Source organism: Salmo salar, chromosome 25 (assembly GCF_965601325.2).
Source record: "Salmo salar chromosome 25, fSalSal1, whole genome shotgun sequence".
Lineage (NCBI taxonomy): Eukaryota > Metazoa > Chordata > Actinopteri > Salmoniformes > Salmonidae > Salmo > Salmo salar.
Window position 1 is genome coordinate 49,932,970 of NC_138315.1, and position 12,031 is coordinate 49,945,000.

The following is a 12,031-nucleotide window of genomic DNA, read 5'->3' on the forward strand; positions in this document are numbered from 1 at the left end:
GGAGGAGTCTATCCTCCTCCATGCCATCCGGACATCTGTAGCCAATGGCCTGGAGGCTGATGAAACTACAGACGTGGTAACTAAATCAGAGTTACAAAATTATTTTTAATAGTGATATTCTATAGTCACAGTGCATCCATGAATAAAAATGAAATTGCATTTGGATTTTTGTATGTTTTCCAGATACATAGACCAAAAGGGACACCTTTACAACCAGTTCCTGGACCTAGTGTCAGTTCCTGGACCTAGTGTCAGTTCCTGGACCTAGTGTCAGTTCCTGGACCTAGTGTCAGTTCCTGGACCTAGTGTCAGTTCCTGGACCTAGTGTCAGTCCCTGGTGGCAAGGCAGACACCATCGTTGCCGCCATCAAGGAGGTGCTGCACATCAAAAAGATACCAACAGAGAGATGGTACGGACTAGGTACTAAACATCAAAAAGATACCAACAGAGATGGTACGGACTTGGTACTGATGGTACTAAACATCAAAAAGATACCAACAGAGATGGTACGGACTGGGTACTAAACATCAAAAAGATACCAACAGAGAGATGGTACGGACTGGGTACTAAACATCAAAAAGATACCAACAGAGATGGTACGGACTGGGTACTAAACATCAAAAAGATACCAACAGAGATGGTACGGACTGGGTACTAAACATCAAAAAGATACCAACAGAGATGGTACGGACTGGGTACTAAACATCAAAAAGATACCAACAGAGAGATGGTACGGACTGGGTACTAAACATCAAAAAGATACCAACAGAGATGGTACGGACTGGGTACTAAACATCAAAACGATACCAACAGAGATGGTACGGACTGGGTACTAATGGGGCTGCAGTGATGACTGGTACGGACTGGGTACTGATGGGGCTGCAGTGATGACTGGTACGGACTGGGTACTGATGGGGCTGCAGTGATGACTGGTATGGACTGGGTACTAATGGGGCTGCAGTGATGACTGGTATGGACTGGGTACTGATGGGGCTGCAGTGATGACTGGTATGGACTGGGTACTAATGGGGCTGCAGTGATGACTGGTATGGACTGGGTACTGATGGGGCTGCAGTGATGACTGGTATGGACTGGGTACTAATGGGGCTGCAGTGATGACTGGTATGGACTGGGTACTGATGGGGCTGCAGTGATGACTGGTATGGACTGGGTACTAATGGGGCTGCAGTGATGACTGGTATGGACTGGGTACTAATGGGGCTGCAGTGATGACTGGTATGGACTGGGTACTGATGGGGCTGCAGTGATGACTGGTATGGACTGGGTACTGATGGGGCTGCAGTGATGACTGGTATGGACTGGGTACTAATGGGACTGCAGTGATGACTGGTATGGACTGGGTACTGATGGGGCTGCAGTGATGACTGGTATGGACTGGGTACTAATGGGACTGCAGTGATGACTGGTATGGACTGGGTACTGATGGGACTGCAGTGATGACTGGTATGGACTGGGTACTAATGGGGCTGCAGTGATGACTGGTATGGACTGGGTACTGATGGGGCTGCAGTGATGACTGGTATGGACTGGGTACTGATGGGGCTGCAGTGATGACTGGTATGGACTGGGTACTGATGGGACTGCAGTGATGACTGGTATGGACTGGGTACTAATGGGGCTGCAGTGATGACTGGTATGGACTGGGTACTGATGGGGCTGCAGTGATGACTGGTATGGACTGGGTACTAATGGGGCTGCAGTGATGACTGGTATGGACTGGGTACTGATGGGACTGCAGTGATGACTGGTATGGACTGGGTACTAATGGGGCTGCAGTGATGACTGGTATGGACTGGGTACTGATGGGACTGCAGTGATGACTGGTATGGACTGGGTACTAATGGGGCTGCAGTGATGACTGGTATGGACTGGGTACTAATGGGGCTGCAGTGATGACTGGTATGGACTGGGTACTAATGGGGCTGCAGTGATGACTGGTATGGACTGGGTACTGATGGGACTGCAGTGATGACTGGTATGGACTGGGTACTAATGGGGCTGCAGTGATGACTGGTATGGACTGGGTACTAATGGGGCTGCATTGATGACTGGTATGGACTGGGTACTGATGGGGCTGCAGTGATGACTGGTATGGACTGGGTACTGATGGGACTGCAGTGATGACTGGTATGGACTGGGTACTAATGGGGCTGCATTGATGACTGGTATGGACTGGGTACTGATGGGGCTGCAGTGATGACTGGTATGGACTGGGTACTGATGGGACTGCAGTGATGACTGGTATGGACTGGGTACTAATGGGACTGCAGTGATGACTGGTATGGACTGGGTACTGATGGGACTGCAGTGATGACTGGTATGGACTGGGTACTAATGGGACTGCAGTGATGACTGGTATGGACTGGGTACTAATGGGACTGCAGTGATGACTGGTATGGACTGGGTACTAATGGGACTGCAGTGATGACTGGTATGGACTGGGTACTAATGGGACTGCAGTGATGACTGGTATGGACTGGGTACTAATGGGACTGCAGTGATGACTGGTATGGACTGGGTACTAATGGGGCTGCAGTGATGACTGGTATGGACTGGGTACTAATGGGGCTGCAGTGATGACTGGTATGGACTGGGTACTAATGGGGCTGCAGTGATGACTGGTATGGACTGGGTACTGATGGGACTGCAGTGATGACTGGTATGGACTGGGTACTGATGGGACTGCAGTGATGACTGGTATGGACTGGGTACTAATGGGACTGCAGTGATGACTGGTATGGACTGGGTACTAATGGGGCTGCAGTGATGACTGGTATGGACTGGGTACTAATGGGGCTGCAGTGATGACTGGTATGGACTGGGTACTAATGGGGCTGCAGTGATGACTGGTATGGACTGGGTACTGATGGGACTGCAGTGATGACTGGTATGGACTGGGTACTGATGGGACTGCAGTGATGACTGGTATGGACTGGGTACTAATGGGACTGCAGTGATGACTGGTATGGACTGGGTACTAATGGGGCTGCAGTGATGACTGGTATGGACTGGGTACTAATGGGGCTGCAGTGATGACTGGTATGGACTGGGTACTAATGGGACTGCAGTGATGACTGGTATGGACTGGGTACTGATGGGGCTGCAGTGATGACTGGTATGGACTGGGTACTGATGGGGCTGCAGTGATGACTGGTATGGACTGGGTACTGATGGGACTGCAGTGATGACTGGTATGGACTGGGTACTAATGGGACTGCAGTGATGACTGGTATGGACACAACACAAAGTCTTCGAGTGAACCATTTGTTGTTGGTTTTTTTTACAGTATGTCTGTATTTTTCTTCAAAACAGGACAACATAGTGGTGTGGCAAAACAGTTAAAGGATGCCTTCCCTTGGATGGTGTCTGTGTCTTGTGCTGCCCGCCATCTTGCTCTGGCCTGTAGAGATACATCAGCTGACTATATGGACACTTTCACCTGCAGCAGCTCCATAGTTACTTTGCCAAAAGCCGTAACAAGACATAAGTCTTGAAAACTGCTTCAGCGACCCTGGGCCTTTCAGTACTTTAAAAGTGAAGGTGAGATTATGCATCACATTTATTCACTTGGCTCTCCTCTCCAGGCAGTAGTCCAAGCGCCAGAGGCTGCTGAGCTACAACATGCACTAGTTGGAGCATTCAAGGTTTGGCATGAGTGTGACAATCTTTTGAAGAGACCATTTTAGACCAGTTGTTGCCCAACCCTTTTTCCCTGTTGAACGTTCCACTCTGTTGACTCTTCTTTAATGTTAGACATCTTTAGGTTTTTTCCCCATGTATTTCAGGGCTTGGACCAGCCGCCAGCAATGACAAAGCTGTTTGATGAGTGGGGACAGCTCTACCCCCTCCCCTGCCTAAGCCAGCTGACAGCAAATCGCACTGACTATACCGGTGTCTTCCGTTAATTGTGATAAGGGACTTCTCTGCAATGAAACGAGTAAGAACATTTAAAATGTGAAAGTAGATCCTCTTTGTCACTGTCCTTTCTCTTCTTCTTCTTATTATTATCTCTGTTATTGCAGGTCAAAACAGACTTGAGGAACAGACTGCAAGGGGGAGTATCTAGCCGCATGCGGCATGCGGCTCTCCATCAACCCCCCCCCCCCCCCAATCAAGGAGCTCAATCACAGGAGAGCGTTGGAAATCTTTTTCCAAAAAGCCAGAAGAATGAAGTGCTCTGACCAAGGCTGTAAACTAATGTCAGAACTAGGTTTTTGTCAGAACCTGGAAAGAGATTTCCAACGCCCTCCTTTTGTCTCTGTTGTGTTTCTTTAGATGGCTGCAGCACTCAACCTTATACTGCATTCTGTTTAACTATAATCATTTTACCAATTCTTCATTGAGCTCATTTCTGGGGGTGGAAAAATACATTTTAGATGGTTTATTTTAGTGTAATCCTTTTAAAAAGTCACCAGAACCAAGCTGTTCAGTACTTATACAGTGAGGGGAAAAAAGTATTTGATCCCCTGCTGATTTTGTACGTTTGCCCACTTACAAAGAAATGATCAGTCTATAATTTTAATGGTAGGTTTATTTGAACAGTGAGAGACAGAATAACAAAGAAATCCAGAAAAACACATGTCAAAAATGTTATAAAATGATTTGCATTGTAATGAGGGAATTAAGTATTTGACCCCTCTGCAAAACATGACTTAGTACTTGGTGGCAAAACCCTTGTTGGCAATCAGAGGTCAGACGTTTCTTGTAGTTGGCCACCAGGTTTGAACACATCTCAGGAGGGATTTTGTCCCACTCCTCTTTGCAGATCTTCTCCAAGTCATTAAGGTTTCGAGGCTGACGTTTGGCAACTCGAACCTTCAGCTCCCTCCACAGATGTTCTATGGGATTAAGGTCTGGAGACTGGCTAGGCCACTCCAGGACCTTAATGTGCTTCTCCTTGAGCCACTCCTTTGTTGCCTTGGCTGTGTGTTTTGGGTCATTGTCATGCTGGAAAACCCACCCACGACCCATTTTCAATGCCCTGGCTGAGGGAAGGAGGTTCTCACCCAAGATTTGACGGTACATGGCCCCGATTAGGAGCCTTTAAGAGTGTGCTCCTAATCTCAGCTCTTACCTGTATAAAAAGACAACTGGTAGCCAGAAATCTTTCTGATTGAGAGGGGGTCAAATACTTATTTCCCTCATTAAAATGCAAATCAATTTATGACATTTTTGACATGCGTTTTTCTGAATTTTTTGTTGTTATTCTGTCTCTCACTGTTCAAATAAACCTACTATTAAAATTATAGACTGATCATTTCTTTGTCAGTGGGCAAATGTACAAAATTAGCAGGGGATCAAATACTTTTTTCCCCTCACTGTATCATAAGGTGAATGCACCAATTTGTAAGTCGCTCTGGATAAGAGCGTCTGCTTAATGACGTAAATGTAAATATATTTTGTTTTGGGGGGGGGGGGGGGGGGGACCCCAGGAACCCCCTTAAAAACCCCCAAACCCGCTAACTTTTCCCCCACATCTAACACATTTTCCAGAGGAAGCACTGCACCATGGTTTACCTCTCCTATTGTTTATTTCTTATTAATAAGGTACATTGAAAGATGCCCTGGATAAGAGCCACGTATCTCAACCCCCCCAACACAGGACACCAGGGATCAACCCCCCCCCCCCCCCAACACAGGACACCAGGGATCAACCCCCCCCCCACCCCCCAACACAGGAGACCAGGGATCAACCCCCCCCCCACCCCCCAACACAGGAGACCAGGGATCAACCCCCCCCCCCCCCCAGGAGACCAGGGATCAACCCCCCCCCCCCCCCAGGAGACCAGGGATCAACCCCCCCCCCCCCCAGGAGACCAGGGATCAAGCCATGCGTCTAGCCTTCCCGGTGTTTCTCCCATTTGCCCGTCTCCCCATCTCATTTCCTTACTGTCTGAATAAAGTGTCAAAAACAAAATGAGTCCAGTTGGTTACCTTTCCCCCAGAAGGCAGGTTCTTCCTCCCGCTCAGCAGAGGGCAGTACGCTAAGGCGGCAGCACTCTGGGATGAGGGACAGGAACTTGTCAGCTGATTTACCATAGAGATCAATGTCCCTGACAGCACGCCTCTGGCTCAACATCACATGGGTACAGGGTAGAAGATACCTGCACGACAACAATACAATGACTACACACGTATTCCATATAGACTACGCACGCATTCCACAGAGACTACGCACGCATTCCACAGAGACTACGCACGCATTCCACAGAGACTACGCACGCATTCCACAGAGACTACACACGCATTCCACAGAGACTACACACGCATTCCACATAGACTACACACGCATTCCACATAGACTACACACGCATTCCACATAGACTACACACGCATTCCACATAGACTACACACGCATTCCAGACAGACAGACAGACAGACAGACAGACAGACAGACAGACAGACAGACAGACAGACAGACAGACAGACAGACAGACAGACAGACAGAGTTTCTACCTGAGAACCAACTGCAACATGAGGTCTTCACAGTTGAGAGAGAGTAGAGTCCTGGACAGGCTCAAAGACACCATGCACAGCTGTAGGAGGGAAACAGCAGAACATTAGACAGCTGTAGGAGAGAAACAGCAGAACATTAGACAGCTGTAGGAGAGAAACAGCAGAACATTAGACAGCTGTAGGAGAGAAACAGCAGAACATTAGACAGCTGTAGGAGAGAAACAGCAGAACATTAGACAGCTGTAGGAGGGAAACAGCAGAACATTAGACAGCTGTAGGAGAGAAACAGCAGAACATTAGACAGCTGTAGGAGAGAAACAGCAGAACATTAGACAGCTGTAGGAGAGAAACAGCAGAACATTAGACAGCTGTAGGAGAGAAACAGCAGAACATTAGACAGCTGTAGGAGGGAAACAGCAGAACATTAGACAGCTGTAGGAGAGAAACAGCAGAACATTAGACAGCTGTAGGAGAGAAACAGCAGAACATTAGACAGCTGTAGGAGGGAAACAGCAGAACATTAGACAGCTGTAGGAGAGGAAACAGCAGAACATTAGACAGCTGTAGGAGAGAAACAGCAGAACATTAGACAGCTGTAGGAGAGAAACAGCAGAACATTAGACAGCTGTAGGAGAGAAACAGCAGAACATTAGACAGCTGTAGGAGAGAAACAGCAGAACATTAGACAGCTGTAGGAGGGAAACAGCAGAACATTAGACAGCTGTAGGAGAGAAACAGCAGAACATTAGACAGCTGTAGGAGGGAAACAGCAGAACATTAGACAGCTGTAGGAGGGAAACAGCAGAACATTAGACAGCTGTAGGAGGGAAACAGCAGAACATTAGACAGCTGTAGGAGAGAAACAGCAGAACATTAGACAGCTGTAGGAGAGAAACAGCAGAACATTAGACAGCTGTAGGAGAGAAACAGCAGAACATTAGACAGCTGTAGGAGGGAAACAGCAGAACATTAGACAGCTGTAGGAGAGAAACAGCAGAACATTAGACAGCTGTAGGAGAGAAACAGCAGAACATTAGACAGCTGTAGGAGGGAAACAGCAGAACATTAGACAGCTGTAGGAGGGAAACAGCAGAACATTAGACAGCTGTAGGAGAGAAACAGCAGAACATTAGACAGCTGTAGGAGGGAAACAGCAGAACATTAGACAGCTGTAGGAGAGAAACAGCAGAACATTAGACAGCTGTAGGAGGGAAACAGCAGAACATTAGACAGCTGTAGGAGAGAAACAGCAGAACATTAGACAGCTGTAGGAGAGAAACAGCAGAACATTAGACAGCTGTAGGAGAGAAACAGCAGAACATTAGACAGCTGTAGGAGGGAAACAGCAGAACATTAGACAGCTGTAGGAGAGAAACAGCAGAACATTAGACAGCTGTAGGAGAGAAACAGCAGAACATTAGACAGCTGTAGGAGAGAAACAGCAGAACATTAGACAGCTGTAGGAGAGAAACAGCAGAACATTAGACAGCTGTAGGAGAGAAACAGCAGAACATTAGACAGCTGTAGGAGGGAAACAGCAGAACATTAGACAGCTGTAGGAGAGAAAACAGCAGAACATTAGACAGCTGTAGGAGAGAAACAGCAGAACATTAGACAGCTGTAGGAGAGAAACAGCAGAACATTAGACAGCTGTAGGAGAGAAACAGCAGAACATTAGACAGCTGTAGGAGAGAAACAGCAGAACATTAGACAGCTGTAGGAGAGAAACAGCAGAACATTAGACAGCTGTAGGAGAGAAACAGCAGAACATTAGACAGCTGTAGGAGAGAAACAGCAGAACATTAGACAGCTGTAGGAGGGAAACAGCAGAACATTAGACAGCTGTAGGAGAGAAACAGCAGAACATTAGACAGCTGTAGGAGAGAAACAGCAGAACATTAGACAGCTGTAGGAGAGAAAACAGCAGAACATTAGACAGCTGTAGGAGAGAAACAGCAGAACATTAGACAGCTGTAGGAGAGGAAACAGCAGAACATTAGACAGCTGTAGGAGGGAAACAGCAGAACATTAGGACAGCTGTAGGAGGGAAACAGCAGAACATTAGACAGCTGTAGGAGGGAAACAGCAGAACATTAGACAGCTGTAGGAGAGAAACAGCAGAACATTAGACAGCTGTAGGAGAGAAACAGCAGAACATTAGACAGCTGTAGGAGAGAAACAGCAGAACATTAGACAGCTGTAGGAGAGAAACAGCAGAACATTAGACAGCTGTAGGAGGGAAACAGCAGAACATTAGACAGCTGTAGGAGGGAAACAGCAGAACATTAGACAGCTGTAGGAGAGAAACAGCAGAACATTAGACAGCTGTAGGAGGGAAACAGCAGAACATTAGACAGCTGTAGGAGGGAAACAGCAGAACATTAGACAGCTGTAGGAGGGAAACAGCAGAACATTAGACAGCTGTAGGAGAGAAACAGCAGAACATTAGACAGCTGTAGGAGGGAAACAGCAGAACATTAGACAGCTGTAGGAGGGAAACAGCAGAACATTAGACAGCTGTAGGAGGGAAACAGCAGAACATTAGACAGCTGTAGGAGAGAAACAGCAGAACATTAGACAGCTGTAGGAGAGAAACAGCAGAACATTAGACAGCTGTAGGAGAGAAACAGCAGAACATTAGACAGCTGTAGGAGAGAAACAGCAGAACATTAGACAGCTGTAGGAGAGAAACAGCAGAACATTAGACAGCTGTAGGAGGGAAACAGCAGAACATTAGACAGCTGTAGGAGAGAAACAGCAGAACATTAGACAGCTGTAGGAGAGAAACAGCAGAACATTAGACAGCTGTAGGAGAGAAACAGCAGAACATTAGACAGCTGTAGGAGAGAAACAGCAGAACATTAGACAGCTGTAGGAGAGAAACAGCAGAACATTAGACAGCTGTAGGAGAGAAACAGCAGAACATTAGACAGCTGTAGGAGGGAAACAGCAGAACATTAGACAGCTGTAGGAGAGAAACAGCAGAACATTAGACAGCTGTAGGAGAGAAACAGCAGAACATTAGACAGCTGTAGGAGAGAAACAGCAGAACATTAGACAGCTGTAGGAGAGAAACAGCAGAACATTAGACAGCTGTAGGAGAGAAACAGCAGAACATTAGACAGCTGTAGGAGAGAAACGACATTACCAATAAACCCCCATCTACAGCCTGACATTACCAATACATCCCCATCTACAGCCTGACATTACCAATACACCCCCCATCTACAGCCTGACATTACCATTAAACCCCCATCTACAGCCTGACATTACCAATAAACCCCCATCTACAGCCTGACATTACCAATACACCCCCATCTACAGCCTGACATTACCAATACACCCCCATCTACAGCCTGACATTACCAATACACCCCCCATCTACAGCCTGACATTACCAATAAACCCCCATCTACAGCCTGACATTACCAATAAACCCCCATCTACAGCCTGACATTACCAATAAACCCCCATCTACAGCCTGACATTACCAATAAACCCCCATCTACAGCCTGACATTACCAATAAACCCCCCATCTACAGCCTGACATTACCAATAAACCCCCCATCTACAGCCTGACATTACCAATACACCCCCCATCTACAGCCTGACATTACCAATACACCCCCATCTACAGCCTGACATTACCAATACACCCCCATCTACAGCCTGACATTACCAATAAACCCCCATCTACAGCCTGACATTACCAATACATCCCCATCTACAGCCTGACATTACCAATACACCCCCCATCTACAGCCTGACATTACCATTAAACCCCCATCTACAGCCTGACATTACCAATAAACCCCCATCTACAGCCTGACATTACCAATACACCCCCATCTACAGCCTGACATTACCAATAAACCCCCATCTACAGCCTGACATTACCAATAAACCCCCATCTACAGCCTGACATTACCAATAAACCCCCATCTACAGCCTGACATTACCAATAAACCCCCATCTACAGCCTGACATTACCAATACACCCCCATCTACAGCCTGACATTACCAATACACCCCCATCTACAGCCTGACATTACCAATAAACCCCCATCTACAGCCTGACATTACCAATACACCCCCATCTACAGCCTGACATTACCAATACACCCCCATCTACAGCCTGACATTACCAATACACCCCCCATCTACAGCCTGACATTACCAATAAACCCCCATCTACAGCCTGACATTACCAATACACCCCCATCTACAGCCTGACATTACCAATAAACCCCCATCTACAGCCTGACATTACCAATAAACCCCCATCTACAGCCTGACATTACCAATACACCCCCATCTACAGCCTGACATTACCAATAAACCCCCATCTACAGCCTGACATTACCAATAAACCCCCCATCTACAGCCTGACATTACCAATACACCCCCATCTACAGCCTGACATTACCAATAAACCCCCATCTACAGCCTGACATTACCAATACACCCCCCATCTACAGCCTGACATTACCAATACACCCCCCATCTACAGCCTGACATTACCAATACACCCCCCATCTACAGCCTGACATTACCAATACACCCCCCATCTACAGCCTGACATTACCAATAAACCCCCATCTACAGCCTGACATTACCAATAAACCCCCATCTACAGCCTGACATTACCAATAAACCCCCATCTACAGCCTGACATTACCAATAAACCCCCATCTACAGCCTGACATTACCAATACACCCCCCATCTACAGCCTGACATTACCAATACACCCCCCATCTACAGCCTGACATTACCAATAAACCCCCATCTACAGCCTGACATTACCAATAAACCCCCATCTACAGCCTGACATTACCAATAAACCCCCATCTACAGCCTGACATTACCAATAAACCCCCATCTACAGCCTGACATTACCAATAAACCCCCATCTACAGCCTGACATTACCAATACACCCCCCATCTACAGCCTGACATTACCAATACACCCCCATCTACAGCCTGACATTACCAATACACCCCCATCTATAGCCTGACATTACCAATAAACCCCCATCTACAGCCTGACATTACCAATAAACCCCCATCTACAGCCTGACTGCAGTCATGAGTCATAATCTCACACAGCTCAGAGAAGTCAACACAGAGATCCATAGTACTTAGATACATAGTACATGATTTCAGATACAGTGACCAGTTAAATCAGTGGGTGACGGTGATTTCAGATAACATGACCAGTTAAATCAGCAGGAGACTGGCCTGTAGCTAGCTAACCATGCAGCAGGAGACTGGCCTGTAGCTAGCTAACCATGCAGCAGGAGACTGGCCTGTAGCTAGCTAACCATGCAGCAGGAGACTGGCCTGTAGCTAGCTAACCATGCAGCAGGAGACTGGCCTGTAGCTAGCTAACCATGCAGCAGGAGACTGGCCTGTAGCTAGCTAACCATGCAGCAGGAGACTGGCCTGTAGCTAGCTAACCATGCAGCAGGAGACTGGCCAGTAGCTAGCTAACCATGCAGCAGGAGACTGGCCTGTAGCTAGCTAACCATGCAGCAGGAGACTGGCCTGTAGC

General features: G+C 47.3%; 1 protein-coding gene across 1 annotated transcript in view; it reads right to left on the bottom strand.

The window, feature by feature from the left end:
- Positions 1-12,031, bottom strand: part of LOC106586904 (FHF complex subunit HOOK-interacting protein 1B) — a 108,467-nt gene that overhangs the window by 25,151 nt on the left and 71,285 nt on the right. The window contains exons 6-7 of the mRNA XM_082969246.1: positions 6,479-6,583; positions 5,957-6,126 (exon numbers count right to left, since the gene is read on the bottom strand). Of these exons, the coding sequence (XP_082825372.1) occupies positions 5,957-6,126; positions 6,479-6,583 (275 nt within the window). The remainder of the gene's footprint in view (positions 1-5,956; positions 6,127-6,478; positions 6,584-12,031) is intronic.